Consider the following 24,268-nt stretch of genomic DNA (forward strand, 5'->3'; position numbering starts at 1 on the left):
AAGTAATCTCTATACCCAATGTGAGGTTTGAACTCATAACCCTGAGATCAAGCGGTGCATGTTCCACCAACGGAGCCAGCCAGGCGCCTCCCGAAATTATTTCTTTTTAAAGATAATTATAACAATTTTGGCTACTGCTTTTTCAGTCTAGAGGACATTAGGATCTGCTACAGGTGGGGATAGAGATGTTATCATGACACGAGAGCAGCATATACAAGATAAAATTCTTTTGTTCTGTATCAGGCAGGAACAGAAACTAAAGGGCACAGCAGTCTGGGGCCATTCTGAAAATGGACAAAGCTTTGCAACTGTTAACTGAGAACCTGGCTATATAACAGTGTAAAAACCCATGCTTATGATGATGACAAATGAAGAGACAGATTTAGTTATGTTTTATAATGGAAGAAAATACTATATGCATTCTAGAAGGTTTTTGTTTAGGCATTTTTTTGGGAAGCCCGATTATTTCTATACTCTTTAGACTAGAAAAAATTGTGAATAACCTAAATTCCAGAAATGTAGGGACTGATTAAGGAACCATGGTATAGATATTTATAATGTGCCATTAAATGAAAAAGAAAAAAATCCATAAGCCAAGATATTATGTTCAGAATAATTCTAGTTTTATAAATTATTTTGTGTGTATTAGTAGGAAAAAGTTATGAAAGGGTATGTATATCTTTGGTTGCTTTTTGATTATAAGATTAAGGATGACTTTTCTTTTTTTTTGACTTTGACCTTTTTTAATGCTTATAATGGTTATCTGTAATTTCTGAAAATGGATATATATTAATTAATTATTGTTATGGGCTGAAATGTATTCCCCCAAAATTCATATGTTAAAGCTCTAACTCTGAGTAGCACAGAATGGGACTGTATTTGGAGACAGGGTGTTCAGAGATGTGATTAAGTTAAAATAGGGCCATTAAGGTGCGCTCTGATTCAACAGGACTGGTGTTCTTATAAGAACAGGGGATTAGGACACAGACAACACAGACAAAGGGATGACCATGATGCCACAGTAAGGAGGTGGACATCCACAAGACCGTGAGAGGCTTCAGAAGAAACCAAACCTGCCAACCCCTTCAGCTTGGACTTCTAGCTTCCAGAACTATGAGAAAATGAATTTCTGTTGATTAAACTACCTGGTCTGTGGTATTTATAATGGCAATCCTCGCAAACTAATGTAATTTTTTTAAAAAATATTTTATTTATTTATTTGACAGACAGAGATCACAAGTAGGCAGAGAGGCAGGCAGAGGGAGGGGGGAAGCAGGCTCCCTGCTGAGCAGAGAGCCCGATGTGGGGCTCGATCCCAGGACCCTGGGATCATGACCGGAGCCGAAAGCAGAGGCTTTAACCCACTGAGCCACCCAGGTGCACCCTAATGTAATTTTTTAAAGAACAACTAAAAATGGCTTGGAATTTTGTTTTATTTATTTATTTATTTATTTATTTATTTATTTAAGAGAGAGAGAGAGAGCGAGCGTGCAAGTGAGCACAGAGGGCAGAGAAGGAAAGGGAAAGAGAGAGAATCTTAAGCAGGTTCTGTACCCACCACAGAACCTGACATGGGGCTTGATCCCATGCCTCTGAGATCATGACCTGAGCTGAAACCAAGAGTAGGACATTTAACTGACTCAGCCACCCAGATGCCCCACCTTGGAGTTATGTTTTCTTTCTAATGAATGGAGAATAAGTAGATTTAGGAATGCCTGAGAAAAAACGTGTTTAGTGGTAGATATTGATCATTATTAACTACAGAAAACATGTTAGGCTCACTTTTATGTGAAATATCCTCAATATTTATTATGAGTGAAGTATAGGATTCTAAGTAAACACATTCATTTCTAAATCCAAATAATTAGAGCTTTTGGTTAAATTTGTCTTCTCTGTCGTGACAAATGATAGAAAAATCAAACTCTGTAGGATTCCCAAAACAGAGCAAACAAAACCCAACAAACAACACTAACCACAAATGATGATGGGAAAATAATCACTTAATTCCTATCATTATTTAAAACAGGAAGTTGGTCAAAGAAGTTGACCCATTGCTCTACTCCAAACATTAATTCTTTAGTCCTATTCTATTTCAGAAATCTAACCTAGTCAAAATTAATTATATTTAAGAGTTAAAGCAAATTTATAAGGCTGTCTACCATTAATACTGACTATATGGTATCTTATTTGACTCCGTAACAGGATACAGTATCTCATTTTACTAGGGGAAAATATTAAGAAAATAAGTTGGACAAAATTGGACAAAAAGAAGTTAGTTTTTATTCTATTTTTAAAAAAGATTTTATTTATTTATTTGATGGAGAGAGACATAGCGGTAGAGGAAACATAAGCAGAGGAAGGTTGGAGAGGGAGAAGAAGGTTTCCTGTCGAGTAGGGAGCCAGATGCGGGGCTCTGACCCAAGCCCAAGATGCACATTTAATGACTGAGCCACCCAGGTGCCCCCAGAGAAGTTAGTTTTTATTCTAAAAGTCAGGCCAGCCTTTTAGGATTTCTTTTAGAAATTTATTTCTACAAAAAATTCAAGGATTTATTGGAATGTTCTAAGAAATACACATTATCTTCTCTTAGGGGAATAAACCGACGATATTTGGCCATGTTTGTGCCCTATCTCAAAATTAAGTATGTATATATGCAACACAAGACAGGCATGATAATTTGTAAAGGGAAGCACTGATGTCTCTCCCAGTCCCTGTGATGGAGAAGGGAAGCTGAAGTGAGTAGAAAACAGCGCTTAGGGATCCCTAATCAAGCTATTAATGTTTCTTATCATCTTTGCAAAGGGCTCAACGTTGTATTTTCTCCATTTAAAATCTGCTTAGGGGCTCCTGGGTGGCACAGCTGTCATCTAGATTCCGGCGCAGGTCATGATGATCTCAGGGTCGTGAGATGGAGCCCCTGTGGGCTCTGCATTCAGCACGGAGTCTGCTTGAGATTCTCTCTCCCTCTCCTCTGCCCCTCCCCTGTGCACGCGCTCTCTCTCTCAAATAAATAAATAAGTCTTTTTAAAAATCTGGCTAAAAGGAAAACTTTATATCTCCATTAGCCAAAACAAAGTCACATTACTAAAAAATCCAACCATTTCTACACACAGTAGAAAGCACTGTCTAACCATTAGAGTGGCTTTTGCACATTCTACTCCACTAACAGACAATTCACTACCTAGGGATTCTATGTTCAGCTACTTTCTTCAGGTGTTGGTTAAGAGGTTTCTGGCTCAGTTTTGTGTTACATTTGGCTGTATGCAAATGCAAATGCAAATGCAATGCACAGCAGTTAGAGTGTTTTATTTTTCTAAACATGATATAGACAAAGAATGAACTTATTGAATGAAAAAAAAAACCTCCTATAAATCACAAGACACAAAAGGAAAACCCAACAGATAAATGGTTAGAGAATATGAACGGGTCACATGCAATCACTGAAAAATGATCTACCTAATTAAAAAAAAAAAAAAAAACACCTCACAGATTAAAACTTAAAAAACCCAAACCATCAGGTTGGCAAAGATAAGAAAGAATATAATTCAATGTCTTAGAAAGGATGTGTAGAAGAACATTATCCATTTGAGTGTAAAGTGGCACTATATCTAAGAAGGCCATTTGGCAAAATCCATCTATCCTTTGACCAAGCAATTCTATTTAGAACTTTTATTTCAGATATACTTTCATATGTGATAAGTTATCTCTACATATAGGTAATCATCACAGCTCTATAGTAGCAAAAGATACCTACCAAGAGGCACAACACACTAAAAAAAAGAGAAATTAAAATGGATTTTTTGGGGCGCCTGGGTGGCTCAGTGGGTTAAAGCCTCTGCTTTTGGCTCAGGTCATGATCCCAGGGTCCTGGGATCGAGCCCCCATCAGGCTCTCTGCTCAGCAGGGAGCCTGCTTCCTCCTCTCTCTCTGCCTGCCTCTCTGCCTACTTGTGATCTCTGTCTGTCAAGTAAATAAATAAAATCTTAAAAAAAAAATTAAAAAAAAATAAAAAAATGGATTTTTTAAGTACTGAAAATGCTTTATGTGAACCTCATTATTTTTAGAGTTATGCAACTATTTTATGGCCTACAAATAAATGAGATTGAGATTTTAAAAATAATCAGCTCAGGGTGTGTATGTTCCCCAAACATAAAATCATCCCCTTCACAAGATCATTCACCTACTCCAGTGATATTCTCAAAGTTCAAATATTTTTGGAATTCTAGATCTATCTAGAACAGTATACAGGTCCCTCAAGAAAATATATCTTCTCACAGTTAAGATCTAATTTAGGTCTGGATTTAAAAAAAGAAGCATTATTCTTTTTGGATCAACAAATTTGACTCCAAATAACCGTAGAAAAGTATCAGAAGTCAAATCCGCCCTCAGAGGATAAGGATTTGAAGACTGTCAAAAAGACAGCACAGGTTTTGAAGGTACTACTGCCACAGAGGTACACTATACATATTTTGATCAACAACACCCTCCTATTGTCTCTTGATGGGCTCTGGTGGTACATTTCTAAAAAAAATTATTTAAATCACGTGGTCACACTACATGGGTGTGTGGTATGCGTATCAACAGGATGTTTTGAAACTAGGCAGACTGAGATTTAAATCCTGATTCTGCACGTACTAAGTGGAAAACTTCAGGCAAATTTTTGTGTGTATTTTTTTTTCTTTTCATTCTCTGGTCCTTCATTTTCTCATATGTAAGGGAATTTTCTGCCTCAATGTGGCAGATTTATCCCTTCTATTTTACTTTACCTCTAAATAACCTCTGAAAGAACAACAGAAATAAAAAGGGAAAAATAAATCTCCATCTGAAGGAAAGGCAAAAGAAGTATTATGGAAGCTGACTCAAACGATGAAGAGTTTCTGAAAGATGAAACAAAAGGCACAAACCAATGGTAAAACTTCAACAAAACTAAAAAATCCACAAGACAAAAAGAAGATTCTCCAAGAAGGGGAGTTTCCCCAAAAGAAGCCCAGAACTCGAAGCTCAGTGGTCACTGGAGCGGGTCCAGGGACAGCTGCAGCCAGCCCCGCCCCAAGAGCGGAGGACTCTGGCTTCTGCCCCTGGGAATTAAGGAGTAGGAGCATGACGTGAAGTGGGAGTTCTGCCCAGGGAATCTCCCAGTGTGTGCTTAGGCTGTGATGAGGATTTCCCCACCACCAAGCCCCACTCTCTCACAACAGCAACATAGAAACAGGCCTTCTATACATCAGAACATACATCTGCTGCCAGAGCAGAAGGGTTTCTCACTTTAGCTAAAGACACACTCTAGCTGTGAAGATTGTTCATTCTGGGCCTTGGTCAGTGTATATGGACAGACAGCACAAATCCACCAAACACACAAGGAAAGTCAATGGTAGGAAAGAGAGAGAGCAAATTTAACAAAGAAAGTAACTTTGGAGGAAAAAAGGATTCTTACAGAAAATGGACAAGGCCTAGAGTAGGTATAATAAATTTACTGCCGCACAGATTACAAGGTTTATCATACCCATAGAAGGTAATGGATTCCTATGAGAAGAAAAATAATTTCTAGATATTAGAAACATGATAGCTACAATTAAAAGAACTCAACAGATGGAACTGAAAAGCAGAATGAATATGGCTAAAGATTCAGTTTTGATCTGGAAAATGTGGCCCAGAGATTCTCTTGAAATATAGTGCAAAAGGGCAAAAGGAAAAGAAAAGGCAAGAGAAAAGATGAGTGCCATGGCAGAAAGACCCAGAAGTTCTAATTGGTGTACCTCAGGTGGTGAAATAGGATGGTGACTAAACTCTGTTCTACTCTAGGCATTTGCACTTGATATGGTTCAGCTTAAGACTGAAGACTAAAGAAAGATGTCTGATTTTCCCAGGTGGGCACAAGGTTAAGATATGAATCAGCCACCCGGCGATGGACTCTGGTTCTAGGTAAAGGTAGTGATGGCAAGCTAGATAGAGGAGCCAGGGAATTAGAGGCTACTCTCTTCTTTACTGGATAGGTTATCGTATTTTTGTCCCCAGATTCTTTTTCCTCCTCTAATCCTTTATGCTCTTTTCCTTTATTCTGCCCAACTTATTTCCTTAGCCTTATACCTCCTGAAATTTTATTTTTTTTGCCCTCATCTATATGGAATTCCATACTGTCTGCATCTATCATCCTCGCCCTCCTTTATCTCAGGATCTTCCCCTTCTATGCTTTTGGCCTTTGCCAACACTATAGCACAAGGTTTAACAGATTCTGGCCTATTTATATACCTTTATACATGGAGCTATATTCAGGGGAGGAAATCTCAGAGAGAAGAAAGAGCTATTTGCCTCAGGACAGACTATGAAGGAAAAACACTCTGTTTTCACAGACCTGTGCAGCCAGAAAACACTTTCTTCTTTTATTACGTTTACTTTTTATCAAGTTAATATATGTACATAATTTTTAAAGTCAAGGCCAAAAGGTCCCTTAGGAATAAAAGCAGATTTAAGCCTTAACTCTTCTAATCTTTTGGTTACTTCCGTTTTAACAGAGGCAGCCATTCTCAACTTGTATAGCTGGTGTTTTTTTGGCATTTGCCTATTTATTTCTAAATACACATACGCTGCTATTCCTTGATGTCTCAATTTCAGATTACTGACTTCCCATTGTGATAGATGAGGTCTTAATTCTCCCATACCTACCACCTCCCATGTCTCCAATTCCCTAACAGATATCACAGGTTTTTTTATAACATAAAAAGTTAATACTTAGTTTCTTATGATTATGCAAATATTACTCATTGCAAAATTACATTGTGCACTATGTTCAAACCTCCTCTCTTGTACTATGCTTTCTTTATCTGGAATTAACAAATGTCTTATTTTTTTCATCTGCTTGATTTTCTAGGGGAATCTTTCAGATGCTTCAACATTGTTGACATAAACCTATCAGTAATCTTTTCAATAAACTCAAAAGAGATATATCTCATTTCTCCCCTAGAACTTTCTTTCCAGAAGATTCAGATTCCAATCTGTATTGGTTGTTCCCCAATCTTACTGATCAGCTATCATTCCTGGACTTCCTTTCAAATCCTTTCCCCTGGACCTTATATCTTTCTCTTTTTTGGTTTTCTCCCTCTTTTGTTGAAGTACATTTCCTAAGGGCCTTCACTAGAAAAGGTGACTATATCATACAAATATCTGAGCCATTCTAGATCTGAAAATGGTTTTTCTCCATCTTCACAACTACTGGAAATTTGGATGGCTAATTATATATATATATATGTATATATATATGTATATATGTATATATGTATATATATGTGTATATATATATATATATATAATTAGCCATCCAATTAGTCATGTCTAAAAGTTCTAATTATATATATATATATATAATTATGTATAATTATAGGTTAGAAATTACTCTAACCTCAGATATTTCTAAAATAAATTTGACTGAGGTCTAATTTATATATAATTTTTTCATTTTTTTAAAAAGATTTTTATTTATTTATTTGACAGAGAGAGAGAGAGAGAGAGAGATCACAAGCAGGCAGAGAGGCAGGCAGAGAGAGAGGGGGAAGAATGCTCCTCTCCGAGCAGAGAGCCCAATGCGGGGCTCAATCCCAGGACCCTGAGACCATGACCTGAGCCGAAGGCAGAGGCCTAACCCACTGAGCCACCCAAGTGTCCCAAATTTATATATAATATTATGCACCCATTTTAAGTGTACAGTTTAATAAATTTTGACAAAGATATGAACCCATAACCTTCCATCTCAATAAAGAAAATAGAGTATTTCTGTCATGTCTAAAAGTTCTTCAAGCTCCTTTGCTGTTGATTTTCTCTGTCTCAACCCAACACTGTCAACCAACGATCCAGACTTTTCTCACTCAGCTTGTTTTTGAAAATAATTCATGCCATGTACCACTAGTTTCTTCCTTTTCACTGCTGAGCAATATCTCATTTTATAAATGTACCATTTCTTTGTTGATGGACATTTAGACTATTTCCAGTTTGAGGCTATCATGAATAAAGCTTTAGGGACATTTGTGGTCAAGTTCTTTTGATGAGCACATACTTTCATTTCTCTGTTGTTAAACACCTATGAGATGGATTGTTGGGTCACATGGTAATATATGTTTCATTTGATGAGAAACTGCTGAACAATTTTACCATTTTCTACATATTGAAAAGCAATGCCAAAGTTCAAGGTGCTTCACACCTTTGACATCATGGTTTGCTACTGTCAATTCTGAAAATCTGAGGTATTTTAATGCATTATAGTTTTAATATGCATTTCCTTGATGATTAAATGATATTGGTCATCTTTTCATGCACTTATTGGCTATTTTCAATCTTCATTTATGAGGTGTCTTTTAAAATCCTTTGCTTATTTTTTTAGACTGGGCTGTTTCTTCTATTCTTAGCATTCTGCACTAACGTACTACATTTGTTAGAATTCCAGAGCTAATAGTGACACATTTTCATTAACTAAAACATATAGCTTACAGGGTTCACTTTTCATGTTGTACATTCTACGGGTTTTGACAAATGTATGACAACATGTACCCATCATTACAGTATCATACAGAACAATTTTACTGCTCTAAAAATCCCTCATGCTCTACCCCTTCATCCCTCCCCCTGGTAACCACAAACAACAAATCCCTGTCAATCACTGATCTTTTTATTGTCCCCATAGTTTTGCCTTTTCCAGAATGCTTTATAGTTGGAATCATACAGTACATAGGCTTTTCAGATTGGCTTCTTTCACTCAGCAATATGCACTTAAAGTTTCTCCCTGTCTTTTCATGGCTTGAAAGCTTCCAAGTTTGGGTAATTATGACTCATTGCATGCAATTCACTTCTTTTCTCTGAAAGCTTTTCGAATCTTTCTCTCTGGTATGTTCCATAATTACATCATGATAAGTTTTGGTATAGGTCTTTTTCATATGTTATGTGTTGGATACCTGTTCAGCCACTGCAATCTGAAGAATTATGTCCTTTGGTTTTAGAACATTCTCAATTTTTTTTGTTTGAAAACATCATCTCTTCCCTTTTTTTCCTCTTCTCACTGCTTGTTTGATTGATTCTTATCAATCATTATTGGCCCTCCTCGGTCAATCTTAATATTCTTCTTCCCAACTTTCTATTTCTTTTTCTTTTCTTTCTTTTTTTTTTTTTTGGTCTTTTTGTTCTTTCTGAAAGTTTTCCTCAGTTTTTTCTTCTACGATTTCTCTTAAAATTTTAAAATGCTGAATATCTAGCTTCCAAAGATTAAAAAAAATTTTTTTCTTATTTTTTGCCCCCCTTTTTCTTCCCATACGGATAAAATATCTTTTCAAAAATTTTGTTTTTTGTTGTTTATTATTATTTTTAATAGGTGTAATTTTTTTCCTAAAGATTTTATTTATTTGAGAGAATAAGAGAGAGAGAGAGCATGGGAAGAGGAAGGGTCAGAGGCAGAAGCAGACTCCCTGCCAAGCAGGGAGCCTGATGCGGGGACCCAATCCTGGGACTCCAGGATCATGACCCGAGCTGAAGGCCATCGCTTAACCAACTGAGCCACCCAGGCACTTGTTATATAGCTTTACTGCAACCTCTTTTTGTTTCTTTTCTTTCTTTTTTTTTTTTTAAAGATTTTATTTATTTTTTTGACAGAGAGAGATCACAAGTAGATGGAGAGGCAGGCAGAGAGAGAGAGAGAGAGAGAGAGGGAAGCAGGCTCCCTGCTGAGCAGAGAGCCCGATGTGGGACTCGATCCCAGGACCCTGAGATCATGACCTGAGGCGAAGGCAGAGGCTTAACCCACTAAGCCACCCAGGCGCCCCTCTTTTTGTTTCTTTTACTCTTTGAAGTTGCAGACTTCCCTCAATGTCCTGGTGATCTCTGTGTCTGTTCAGTGTGAGAGCTGAGGGTGAGGCTTGTGTCTTCTGGGAGACTTCTGTTAGATGATTAGATGGCAGGGTGACCTTTGCACTTTAAGGAGCTTCCTGTACATACTCATATCTAGACATCTTCATTCTGGCCATTTGGTTCTCCTGAGATAAATCCCCCAGGCTCCCATATTGGATGGGGATCCAGGATCAAACCATTTGATATTCAGATTCTATTTTTTTGCCTGTTAGCCCTATACCTTCGTGTTTCCCCAACTCTGTCTGGTATCCCAGAATCTGGAGCCTCTAGTTGGAACTAGAATTGGAATTCTAGTTCCAATTAGAAGAGACTTTTGGAGTAATTTCATCTCATTCTCCTTTTGAAGATAAAAAGAATAAAGCTCCAGAAAGTAATGTGCCCAAAGTAACACTGTTAATAAACAGAGAATGTAAGACTTGAACCTGGGTTCCTGCTCACACCTAGTGCTCTGGTCAGCTGAAAGACTGCTTCCAAAACTGTCACAAATGACTCAAGACCTTTTTTTTCCAGCTTCCTGGAAATCTTGGCAAACTTGCAGGAATTGTGTCATGACAGCTAAAAGCTGCAGTAAGACTGAAATAAATGAGTCTCACATCTGATCTTGTCAGAAGTGGGACAAGACTTAGATTGGGAACATGGGCAAATTTTGAAAGTGAGCTGCTTAGTTTCCTTTGGCTTCAAGGTTATACAATGGAATTGCCATTATTATCTTCAACTTAAAAATTTGGCAGATGAAAAAAACCTGACAGCCCAGTCTTCATGAAGTATTACACTTTAAAGTGTCTCTTTAGGCTAGAGCAGCAGTGATCCATCTCGACACAGTCCTCCTAAATGGTGCTCCGGTGGGGGTAACATGACTTGAGAAAAGGAATTCCATAATGAAGAAAGTATGGTAAATGCAGGATTACAGAAATCAAAGCGGATACCTTTAACATAGGACTTTTTAAAACCTTTAATATGCACCATGGAATTTTAATAGGAGAATGGTATATGTGCTATGCAGCATTTTCCCACAGGATTTTAGCACAAAATCCCTTTTTTCCAATTCATCAGACTAGCATTCAAAGGAGACACTTTGGGTAATATAATATGACTAATATTATATTTCTGAGAGTCCTGCATGGAATGTTTTGCGTAAAAACACACAAAACTGCTCTCCTTAACATCAACTCTTTACTTCAACATTAATTACAGAAAGATAGAAGTTGGGGCACCTGGGTGGCTCAGTGGGTTAAGCCTTTGCCTTTGGCTCAGGTCATGATCTCAGGGTCCTGGGATCAAGCCCCTCATTGGGCTCTCTGCTCAGCAGGGAGCCAGCTCCCCCCCGCCCTCTCTGCCTGCCTCTCTGGCTATTTGTGATCTCTCTCTCTCTCTCTGTCAAATAAATAAATAAACAAAATCTTAAAAAAAAAAGATGGAAGTTATACTATAACTTAAGATATTCATGATGAGTGAAGTTCATCTGTATAAAAGTAACTGTACATTATTTATGGTGGCATTAATGCAAAAATAGTTCACTCTCAACAAATAAATGATCTGTGAAGTAATGCTGAGAAACAAAGCACTAATGCACATTATCATTAGACATTTAAAATGAGGTTTTCTTCCAACACATACTATTCAGCCTGGAAGTGGGTCTGGCAGTGGTAGACTGAAGTGAAGTTGGCAGGGTCTCCGATTTGATGGTTACGTTGGTGACCGCACCATCCATCCTCTCGGGCTCGCATAAGCCTGGCAACTGGGCTGCCTTCTCCAGTGTAGGTAGTAACTGATCAAACTGGTCAAGGTCAGCTGTAAACTAAGAACAGAAACCAAAGTTAGAGGAAATACAGTCTATACTTTACTAGAATAAATGCAGAAAAAGTTGTTCCTTTATACTCTATGAGTTATGTGTGACTATGAGAAAGTGAAGAAAGAAGAAGTAATTAAAGATCAGTAAAATTACCTGAGCTACTGGAAAACAGTTTAAATGCTTTTGCTATTACTATTCCGGAGGATATAAGATAATACGCAATATCATCCGTCTACTATATTTTAGCATAAAATTTATGCATTGGAGAAAGATTAGACTGGCAAGTAGTGTCAAGAATATTGTGCTATGCTGATCGTGGGTGATTTTCTTTGTCAAATTTTAAAAAATCTTTTGAAATTTTACTTTAGGATAGGATAAAAAATAAATTTACACTGATATAACTTTATAATTTGAAAAAGCTTTAAGAAATTTTTTTATAAACAGTATATCAGCTTCAAAGATCCCAGGAAGGTTACTTTCTACTTGAGGATTTAACAAAATAAGAAACCTACCTTCTAGACTAGATAGGATATCCCTACATTTGTCTGAGGTTATGCATAGGAGAAAATTGGCTTTTATTTCACAACATTATTCTACTAATGATTACTTTGAGATTGTTCATTAACATAAAATATCTTCCTGCCTGGGTTTCATATTTAATTGAACTAAAATTTATGCTTCTAGACTGTCTAAACAGAAATATATATCTATATTTTTAAAAAATATATTTATATATATATTTCTAAATGTCTGACTCCTTTCACTTAGCATTGCATTCTGAAGTTCTGAATCTTGTCACATGTAGCAGTAGTTAATTTGTTTTCAAATAGCAACCCACTGTATGAACATACCACAGTATATTTATCCATTCTACTGTGTTGGATTTGGGGGTGTTTCCAGTTTGGGGCTAATATAAACAAAGGTACTATGAACATCTTTGAACATATCTTTTGTTATATGTGTGCAAAAAAGTACTAATCTTAAAGAAAAAAACTGACAAATTGGACTACATTACAATTACAATAAGGAACTTCACTTCATCACAAGTACCACTGAAAGAAAGAAAAGGCAAGGCAAAGCCTAGAGAAGATGTCTGTAAATAAATAACCAATAAAGGACTCATCCAAAATACATAAAAAAACTCTTACAAGTCAATAAGAAAAAGACAACGTATTGGGAAAATGGGCAAGACACTAGAATACTAAGTTCAAAAAAGAAGATATCCAAATGATCAAAAAGACATTTATTAGGGAAATGTAAATTAAAACTATTAAGTATCACTACACAGATCCCAGAATAGCTAAAATTAAAAGACTGAAATACCAAATATTAGCAACAACATGGAACAACTAGAGGGCATTCTTTGTACACACTAGGAAAACCGGTGTTACCAACTCAAGATGAACATACACATGTCCTACGATCTTGCAATTCCACTCATAGGCATAAACTCAGTAGAAATGTATGTCCATGTAAGCTAAAACAGATGTACCAGGATTGCACACAATGGCATTATCTTATATAGCTGTGACTTTTTAAGTTAATTTTATTTTTATTTTATTTTATTTATTTTTTTAAGATTTTATTTATTTATTTGACAGACAGAGATCACAAGTAGGCAGAGAGGCATGCAAAGAAAGAGGAGGAAGCAGGCTCCTCGCTGAGCAGAGCGTCCGATGTGGGGCTCAATCCCAGGACCCTGAGATCATGACCTGAGCCGAAGGCAGAGGCTTAACCCACTGAGCCACCCAGGCGCCCCTTAAGTGAATTTTAAAGAGTGAGAGTTTCAATGTAGTTATTATTCAAAGCTGTTTTTCAGCTTAAAAACATAGTATTAGTTTACTTGTACCAAGAAACTTGAGAGATAGCCTTATCCTCAAAGCTCACACACATACAGAAGTAACCAAAATAGTGTTATTACAAATAGTACATAGAGACAATATGGAGCACTAGGAGTGCAGAGAGGAAAGAAATGTCTAACGAGGACCAGTCGGGAAGGCTTTAGAGGGATGATGTCTGAACTGGTTTGTGAAGGATGAGACGTTCAGCAGACACAGAAAGGAGAGCAAGGCAGAAGATGCTTAGGAGAGACATGGCTTATCCCAGGAATGGCAAGGACTTCCACGTGTCTAGAATGCAGTATGCCGGAGGGCAGAAAATAAAGCTGGCTCAAGAAATGAAGGACCAACGCACACTAAGTGTGAACCCTGTTTCACAACTCATTGACAAGTTGCTTTGTACTTACATTTTCAGCTATTTCATACTTGTCTACATTCTTTCCAAATAATTTGTAAGCTCCTAGCGGGGAGAGACTATAATTTCTTTTTTTCTTAAATTCCTCCACGGTCCAGAGCAATTATTCAATAAATGAAGGTGTCTGTTAATTTCACCCCACCCCCACCTCAGCCTGAACACAGAGGTTCCTAATCTGTAACAAGTTATGCAAAGGTTTATTTATGTTTACTTCTATTTCAGAATACTCAAAGTCCCAGAATCTCAAAGTCCCTATTCTGATAAAGGTTAAAGGTAATTAGAATCAGATGCAAAGAGAAACAGCCTTAGAAAACTGCTTCAAGGGAAACTAAATAGCAAAGAAAGCCAGACTAGGCTGTCCTGCCCACCTCCTCACACTTCTGTCCCATTTCACTTACATCAGAGGTTCCCCAACTTAGCTACCCATCAGAGTTCCCTGGGGAGCTTCGTAAAAATACAAATTTCTGGGTCCTATTTCCGAGAGCTGGACTCAACAGGTGGGGTTGGGAGGAGGGTGGCAGAAGAGGTATGTTTAAAAATCTCCAAAGTCGTGAACTGATTTTACAGAAAGAAGCAAATCTCCACTTGGCTTAGAATGCCACGTTGAAACTGCAGCCCTCCAAAGTTGCAAAGAGGGCGCTCTGTGATTTCTCAATCACTTTGTCTGAGGGCATCCCTTGATGCTTCAACCATGATACTAACCTTTTAACACGTGCCCGAAGGGTAGGACAAAACATAGCCTGAATCCAAATCTGGTTTACGGTTGGCATAAAATACATGAAAAGGAAGAAATAACTGTGAATGTTCATCATGCAGTGAGGGATTACCTACCTGGCTCTGGGACTCCAGTTTAATTTCCTCAGGAGCCGGTTTGGTCATTGGGGTTGGATTTGTGTTACAAGGATCCATCTGTTCTTTCTTTTCCACTTTCACCTTGACATCATCCAGGCTCAGGTTCGGAGTTGATCGTAAATCTTTCTCGTCTTTATCTAAAAGGTATCGTAGGAGCTGATGGTCTTTTGATTCCTTTTTCTTCGACGCATCCAGTTCTAGTTTTACACTCGAGCTCCCTTGTACCTGTCCAGTCACTGACACAGAAGTCGATGCACTGTCCTTTTTATCAGGCTCAACAGACAGAGTGGTGATGTCCGAGGGGCTACCCTCCTGGAGGAGCCGGTGCAAAATCTTGTGCCTCTCTGTCAGCGAGCTATGAGAGGAGGGGCACGAACCACTTGAAGAGTTAGCAGAGGCAGAGCTTGAAGAGCCTGAGCAGGACAGGACCTCTTTGCAACTTGTGTCTATATCAGCATGGCGTAACTGCTGCTCTGCAGTCGTTGTCAAAAGCTGCACCAGTTTGTGACTGGTTTGGGAGTATTTATTGTCTCCATCTGAGAGTCTGTCATTGTTATGCAGAAGCCCCGAATCCAGAGGTTTGCCATCACTGGAGCTGTTGTCAGACTGAATCATTTCATTCAAAATGGATGCAATCTCTTTGTTATCTTTGGACTCAGCTTTTGCTGGTTGTATATTTAATCTGCTAGGTGAATTCTGTGAACTCATCTGCCTGAGGACTGGAGAACTGGCAGAGAAGCCAACGGAGTTATTGGGTCCTTCATTCATGCTCTGTAAGGATGTTACTGGGATGTTTGAATAGGATCGGTTACTATTATTACAGGCAGTACCTGTCATGCCAACAGGGGAGCTTAATGTTGGAATATTAGGAGGGAACGAATTATTTGGCATCCTGGGCCTTGGTGCCATTCCAGAACTAACCTGTCTCCTCGGAGACATGAACTGTGCGAGAGATATTCCTGTACCTTCCATAGGAGAATTATTGAGGTTTAAAGAGGGGTTAGTGCTCTGGGAACTGGCCTGTCCCTGGTTTAAGGCAACACTGGCTACAATCTGATTTCCAGGTGAGCATCCAAAACTCCCTTGGCTGTTGCTAGAATTACTATGACTGCTGCTATGGAGGTCTGAGCTCTGTTGGCGGTTTACTCTGGGGGATACCATGTTGTTGCTGGATGGTGGCAATGTGGACGAACGGGCCACACCATGAGCTGGCGAGATACTAGAATTGACGGAGGGGTTTACTCGGGGAATTGATATTCCAGAATTAGTGTCATCTTGAGGAGAAAGACCACTGTGTTCCCTAGGGGGGGGGAAAAAGACATTATTATTCAAACATCTTCACTGGTTTCCATTAAAATATTTTTATGATGCATATTATAAGCCAAGACCATTAACCTCATTAATATTGCAAGCCATCAAGTAAAGAGCTTCTGTATGACTTTAAATTAAGGAAAAACAATGGACTGTTAGTGCTACTGTGAAATATTAGCACTGCTTAATAGGAAACAGTGCTCATGGTCCCATAAATTGGATAATGGTTTCAGTTATACGGGAAAGAAATCCTTCTTGGCCTTAGAAAAAATCCAATATATGTACTTCTAAACTTTTCAAAATTTAGTACAAATACTTAACATTACAGTAATTTTTTTGGTTGAAAGAGAAACTTCCCACACCTCTGTTTACAAGTCTTTTATTCATGACTCCCTTGTTACAGCTTTTAAGTATTTCAACTCCAAAGAGGAAGACTGGGTAAGGAAAATACTGTGTCACTGATGTAAAAATTAAAAAGGGTGATATGCAGACATAGCAGATGTTTTGAAAGAGAAATCACAATATGAAAAAAAGAACTGTGCTAATTCCACTCACAAGCATAAATTAAACTAAAATTAGAAAAAAAAAACAGAATACTGAATTCAGATTTTCATCGAGCTCTTTACTCAAATCCATAATTATGACAACAGATTTGTGACTGGTATTACCATGTTCCAATAAGCAAATATATCAGATGAGGAAAAGATGAAGTGAGGGGAAATGTCTTTGTTTTTGTTTAATGCTACATTTTAAATAGTTGCAAATGTAGGGTTTTGAATAATTCATAAGATAAAAGAATGGTTCCATGAATTTACCATATATACCAATGTAAAATGTATTTAGAGAGGAGAACAAATTAGAGGCAATGACATTCAAAAATCTCAAGTTGATAGTTTAATGACTTGTAGTTTGAGAAACTGTCAACTTGAACTCAGGAGCCATAGAGTTTGCCCTAATGAGAATATAGCACTTTTAAAAATAAAAATAACAATATTAACAAACTGAAATTTTTTATAAGAGCAAAGTTCACATATGGACAGCTGGCTATTTTTAGCCATCTTTTTGGTTTTTTACCCCTGAAACACGTATTTTCAGCCTAACCTTTCCTGTGTTCCTTTTTCTTTCCTCTTCTTCTTCTTCTTCTTCTTCTTTTTTTTTTTTTAATACAATAAGGCTATTATTGTTAGGCAAAAAAACTATAGAACCCAGTATGGATATAGTGATTATATACTCATCACACTAGCTTAATGCCTAATTTAGAATTTCTGCGTTCTAGCCATCAAGAGTATTAAAATTTTTTTCTAAGAAGAGATATGTGAACTGACTTATTTCATATGAAGCTCTCCAAATAAGTAGTACCTGTCGATGATATGAATTCCCATGATGAAAGGTTGCATGTCTGGACTTTGAGGGTAGCAAAGTTTACACTTGGTGTGGGCGCTAAGCATTGTCCCATCATTCAATATGAATCTATAGGATGGGCTGGAGGCAGTGCCACGAGTCATCACTGTTTCAAACAAAAGAAAAACCTAGTTAAAATTCTGACACTTGTACTTTGGGCAGAGGAGAGTTACCAAGCCTTATTTCTACCTTGAACCTCATTTTAAATGCCCTCCTAACAGCTGCTTGCTCAGACTCCAAATAAAGAATAGTTCAGACAAAGCAGGTATCTGATGGGTGAGGGGAAATGATTCTGGTTAAAATAGACCACTTGATGACAAGTTTTAATTCAGTACTACTTGAATGAGTGCCTCCTCATATAAGTTAAAATGACGAAGAAACTTCAAACCAGGAAAAAAAATCAACCTTAATCTTTCCCCATAATGGGACAGTTCTTCAAATTTTATTAAGTGTCCATTAAAAATACCAGGAAGTAACCTTCTCTCTTTCAGAATTATCTCTAACAAGTTGTTGTTTTTTTTTTTTTTTTGGTTCTTTCGCTGGCTGATTTTTCAACAGCTTTACTGAGATATAATTCATATAATATAAAATTCACCCTCCATTTTTTTATTAGTTTGTGGAGTCACGTAACTGAAATTCACATTTAATTTTTCACTCAGGAATGTGAACCACTGAGGTCTGTCAAATTAGTGTATTCACATATTATTTTTTATGTTTGAATTTAGTGTAGGAAGCAAATTAAGATAAAGCCGATCATGATTAATATAAAAAACAAAAACTAGGTTAAGGCAGTCAAATCACTATATAAACAACATAATTTACTTTTGTCTTAAAGATTTATTAATAGCAGACAAAAATCTAACCATACTGGTAAGTATTTATTAGATATATAAAGGTTATACCAGACTACTAAGTAAGAAAATGTCACTGATGTTTTAGCCATGTAATAAAATTCTATTTTATTAAAGATTTAATAGGTGGATTCAGCTATAACAAGGTTAAAAATCACATTCACAGAAACACAAGAATTACTAGCACAAATGACTATTATGATTTAGCCTGTAATGAATGTTAGTACTGTTTTTCAAAGACATTTCAGAAAGCCTTTCTATTACATTTTAAAGACATGTTAAAAAGACTTAAAATGACCAATTAATAAATATTTTTTTGAAACTACGTATTACTTTAAGAGAAGACATACTCTCTTTTACTGCTTTGGGTATACCTTATATACTGAAGAGAGCATAATCTGTTATAAATCTATAAATCAGACTAGGTACCAAAATTAGGATATAAGCTTAATGGAAAGGATTAAGATTGATGTCCAACCAACCACATTCCTTACCCATCTGGCAATTTCAGCCAGATCACTGGCACATTTACCAAATTTAACACATGGAGAAATTTAGTACCTAATGAAATAATTACTGATGAAAGAGAGTCTTAAATGAAATGGATAATTTTTATATAAGGATATAAATAAATGTTTGCTATAGCAAAACCCTAAAAAATTAAATGATTCCAAACTGTTAAATGTTTTTAATAGTATATTTTGGAAGATACATCTACAGCAAAAAAGTAGAATTTCAAGATAAGTTATTAACCTGGGATAATGATAAAGCTATATTATATAAAGGGCCAGGCAAGATACAATATTTTTCACGTTATTTTGCTTATGCCATTTTGTCTCTTCCTTCCTCATTTCTTAATGCTCTTTAGGGTCTCCCCATCCTGCTGGAAAATACTGGCTCTTCACTTTTGAGCTACATGGTCACCAGCCACATGGGGCTATTTAAATTTAAAATTAAATAAAATTTTAAATTCAGTTTCTCAGCCACATCAAATTTCAACTACTCAATAGCGACAGGTGGCTGATGTCTCCCATACTGGACAGTTTGGTATACATACATACAATCTGGCTTCAACTTACATTTCCAATCTCATTTTTCATTGCTTCCTAAACATTTCCTCTGTGTCACTTTAAATAAGAGGTAGATAACTTTACACACTTCTTCTTCATCAGCTAAAATAAACATAAGGGCTAATACTGTGTCCCATTCTTGTTTTCCACTCTCCTTGAATCTTGTATGATGCTTTGCATATAACGTCACCTAGTAAGTACTTGCTGACGGACCCTCAACTTGAATCTCATGTAAATAGATTAATATTGACTTGTGATCAACTACCATAACATTTCTTTAAAGGACAGATTTTAGATCTTAGCTGTGTTCTTATATCTCAATTTATGTTCTTGCTCTCATAGAAATCCGGACTCAACTTTTGTAATGAAAATTAATGGAAAGAAATTTCTTGATTTGTTGATAAGCCCTATAAAGTGAGAAAGAACTAGAAACTCAGACTTGCATGGGAACATTAATATACTTGACCCTTTGGTAACCATGCTGTCTTAACTTGGGACTCTATCTATCTCAACTAGTAAAAATTCCAAAATAAAGAACCCCTATTAACTTATATAAGGAAATTACTACACTCTAAGTTTTGAAGTTAGATTATTTATTTTGGATGATAATGTGTGACTTAGCACACATCATAATTCATACAGTCATAATTCATAATTATAACCATAAGTCATAATTCATACACTCCTTTTCCTTTGAGAAGGAAAAAAGGTAAGATAAACTATAGTAAAACTTTAATTATTAGAACTTAATTAAGACTATCTAGTTAACTAGGAGCACAAGGGTGGCTCAGTCATTTAAGACATCTGCTTTTGGCTCAGGTTATGATCCCAGGATCCTGGGATTGAGCCCATGTGGGACTCCCTGGTCCCCTAGGAGTCTGCTTCTCCCTCTCCCTCTGCCTCTTCCCCGGGGCACTCGCACTTGTGTGCACTCACTCTCTTTCTAATAAATAAATAAAATCCTTAAAAAAAAAAAAAGACTATCCAGCTAACTAAAATTCTTTTGGGTGCTTAATTTTCAGATGGAAAGGTAAACAGGAAGGTAGCATGGATCAATTAAAAAAAAAAAAAGCGCCTAGAAGTCAGAGTCAGGCTTGAACTCTGACTTTGTCATTTACAACTTCAGGACTTTGTAATGCAAATTAACCTTCACCCAGCATCACTAAAACTGAGCCAATAATGTTGTGAGGTAATAACTAGTATGTAGCCTAGTATGTAGCAGGTACTGAATGAATATTTCCTGAAAAAACACCAAAGAAAAATCAAAGTAAAGAAAAAGCAAAGTACCTATGTCCCGAGTCATACACATAATCAGCCAATCCCTAGATAGTATTCACACCAATAGCTTCAATCCTGTATAACAATCATTGATATTTTGAATTAAGACATGAATAAGGAAGCCACAGTTCTTTATAAGATGGCTGGATAAACATTTGTTCCACACACCAAATTTTCCCTACAAGTGAATTTCAAGGTTTATGGGAATGTTGTTGTTCACAGGTCCTGGCCTTGTTTTGCAAACTAGTTTTGTCAGGTATATAGCTAGCTAGTATTGTGATCCCTGATTCCTGTGTCCATTTCTAAAATTTTTAGAACACTTAGTGGGGAGGGATGGTATTGATGTGGTATTACTGACACCCCAGAAACTCTTCTGGGAAACTTTTAAAATAACAACTTTTTTGTTTTGCTTTCCCCTCCAGAATAGGCCTCAAAAGAGCTATGAAGCAAAGGACACCATTTTCTCTGGTTATAGCAGCTCTAGAGTAGAGCTATTTGGGTTTTTGACTCCACCTAATTTGCTGCCAAGATAACCTCAACAAGTATGCTTTTTACTGATGTTTTTACTGATGTTAACTAAATGGGCAGGTATAAAATGTGTGGTAGGGTACTACACGGCAATGCCCGTAGAGATTTCTTTTTCCTTTTGTATTTCCCTAAATATATGCAGAAAGAATGCAACTTAAAAAGTTATTAATTACGGTAAAGAAAAAGAATTACCCTTAGATGCTCTAAGATTTTCAATTACTAATAAGTAAACCCTATTCAATATATCAAAATTTCTCAAAAAGAAAAATAAATTCATATTTTAAATATTTTCAACAAGACTGACCAAAAAAAAAAAAAGATTTTCAGTTAACTCTGTTAATATGGACCATGGAATTAACCACATTACACAAGTCTCAAAGAACATTCTGGTTAATCATTCATATGGGTATAAATGGGTATTTATGTTTTATCGCAATGCTCCCAAACTTCTTGATACTATAAACTCCTTCCAACCGTCTTGCCATCTTCTTAATTAAAATAACTTTATTTTGTGATTATAACGTTAAGATAACAGAAAAATGAACCAAGAGTATGATAAAGCCATTTGTAATACCATCATTTGGAGATAACCACTGTGCATATTTTGTGAATCCTCTAGAACTGGATAAACAAACATCCAAGAGTGAGGTGGTACTATATCCGCTGGGCTTTTGTAGACTATTTTCCAATATAACAAAATATCATGGACATCTCTCAAAGACAAAAAATGATGATCCATTATGTCACTGATAATAGGTGACCAAAACTTTCATAAAACTTTCCTAGGCTATATAGAACAATATTCCCATTTCTGCTACTCTCCCTAAATGCTGATAGATGTCCTACAGGAATAAGTACTCTGCGGAAAAATAAGTCTAGATAACAAAGTCAAACAGGTACCTTCATGGTAGAACCTCCCAGAAACTTAAATCCTTTATATGTCTTATGAATTCTCAAGAATGGGAGACTGAAACATTCCCCAAACTTAATTCAGCATGAAACATTCCTTAGTTACAGCTATTAATATCTTGTGGAATGTAAGTTGATGTTTTCCAAACTTCTCTGTAAGAAAGCACCTTAGCTTATAGACTCTGATTCAGTTGTGGGGGTGGAGTCCAGAAATCTGGTTTAACAACTGCCTAGATGAATGTTATCAAGGACCCTGGGGAAGTATTTAACCTAAACCCTTCTTAAAGGAATGGCTCTCAATTGAACTGAATCTGGGAAACTTTTTCAAACTGTATACACCTACACAGACCTCCTCTAGTTAAAAAGTTGCTCAGGTGATGCTGATACCCATTTCCCCCTAATCTCACTGGAGAACCACAGTTGTATTCTAGTTCATGCTGAATGTCCACATATTTTTTGGCTGAAATGTGAGGTTCTTTTTTGTTTTTGTTTTTTTTCAAATTTGATCCCAGAAAATAAAATGGTAAACTTCCTTTAAAAGCTGTCTCTGTCAAAAGCAGCTGAAAAGTTAAGCTAAGAACTAACTTAAAGGTTAATGCACTTTAGGATTTTTTACCAGTCACTGTCTTCAAAGAGTAATTTAATGGGCAGGGAAATAAAAAAAAGACAGACTCCATCACTACAGAGTTTTACACCTCCCCCAACTCTGAGAGGACCCAATGGATCTCACACTCAATGTACTTAAGCACTGCCTTTGGAAGTTCAGATACCTGGGCCCTCACAGGAGATTTGAATTCAGCAGGCAACATCTTTAACACATGATCCCCATAAGAGTGTTTCATGGACCACCGTTTTCTTACCAGGTTAGACACTGCTGAGCATGAAATATCAGAAAAAGACGTATTTAGTCCAAGTCCATGAACACTGTTAGGCAAATGGCCCCGAATCTACAAAACTATATAATCAGAGTCACGTGAACTCTGCACAACAGTGTTGAGAAAAATACAAGTTATCTCTATTGAGGAATGTTTTCTTCCCCCAAAGAAGTGGAAGAAAAGGACATGAAGAAATGACTAATGGGGAAAAGGTGTTGAATTATATTTCTTTACATTCTACTCTAAATTGTTTTACTTCATATGTTAATGATAGTTACTTGTTCTAACTCTAACCAACCTGTTTTATAGAGAATTCTAATGGTTTAGAAACACATCAACTGTGGTTCAGTCACATCTACAGGGAACCTAGTCAGACAGTAAGACAATAATCTAGATCTGCTTTGCCTTGGTGCAAGTATATGGAAATTACAGGCAAATAAAACTAAAAGTCTTTCATGTACAGTCTTGGAAGGCCCAACTTATAAAGTTAAGGTAAAAACCAAAGAGCATCATATACTTCAGCATTTTTAGCAATAAATGGAGAGAGTGCTCTGAGTCTCAAACTTAAGTAAAAGTCAAGTGCCATTATTAGCAAGAGGGACTCACAAAGTCTGCAACCAGTAAATGGCATTAGCTGGTTGTTGTGATGGTTTCCAAACCTGATGTACTTCAGGGTTGCCTGGAAACTTAAAAAATGTAGGTTCTTGGTCCTATCCTCTGAAATACCATCTTTGGGGAAAGTATCAGTCTAGCAAGAGGCCCACTGGAGAACTATTAGTCTATAGGAAGTTGTCCCACGAATAACCAGATTAGTGAGACTCATATAGATGGCTTCTTGGAAAAAAAAAAAAAATCAAGCTGCTTCCTATCCACATACCACTTGGATGTTAAAATGTAACGAACGGAAAATCATCTGTCAAGTTAGGAAAGCTAATGTTACAGGAAAATATTAAAATTAAGAAGGATGATGGAATAATGAAAAACATTTTAAAATTATTTTTCAGGAAGAATCACACAAAGAGTCTTTCACAAAGAAACTGTTAGTGAATAGAGAATAAATTATAGAGGGAATGGAGAATTAGGCTAACATAATTACGTGACAATATTTTTAAAGTATATCAAAACCCTCACCTCGAAACTCTATGAACTTTCTCAAATAATTTTCCCTGTTTCCTGTAATACTGTTAAGTTCCTTAAGGGCAGAGAGTATATTTATCTCCCACAGTACCATATAGCATCTATACAATTATTAATCTCATATGA

The 24,268-nt window shown here is 36.6% G+C and overlaps 1 protein-coding gene across 13 annotated transcripts in view; it reads right to left on the bottom strand.

Moving 5' to 3' along the window:
* The window catches only part of NCOA1 (nuclear receptor coactivator 1), a 237,818-nt gene that overhangs the window by 36,390 nt on the left and 177,160 nt on the right, over window positions 1-24,268 (bottom strand). For all 13 annotated transcript variants that reach the window (XM_032353140.1, XM_032353141.1, XM_032353142.1 and 10 more), the window contains 3 exons: window positions 17,453-17,600; window positions 14,762-16,082; window positions 11,503-11,683 (listed from right to left, as the gene is read on the bottom strand). In XM_032353140.1, the coding sequence (XP_032209031.1) occupies window positions 11,503-11,683; window positions 14,762-16,082; window positions 17,453-17,600 (1,650 nt within the window). The remainder of the gene's footprint in view (window positions 1-11,502; window positions 11,684-14,761; window positions 16,083-17,452; window positions 17,601-24,268) is intronic.

This window comes from Mustela erminea, chromosome 7 (genome assembly GCF_009829155.1).
Source record: "Mustela erminea isolate mMusErm1 chromosome 7, mMusErm1.Pri, whole genome shotgun sequence".
NCBI classification, from domain to species: domain Eukaryota; kingdom Metazoa; phylum Chordata; class Mammalia; order Carnivora; family Mustelidae; genus Mustela; species Mustela erminea.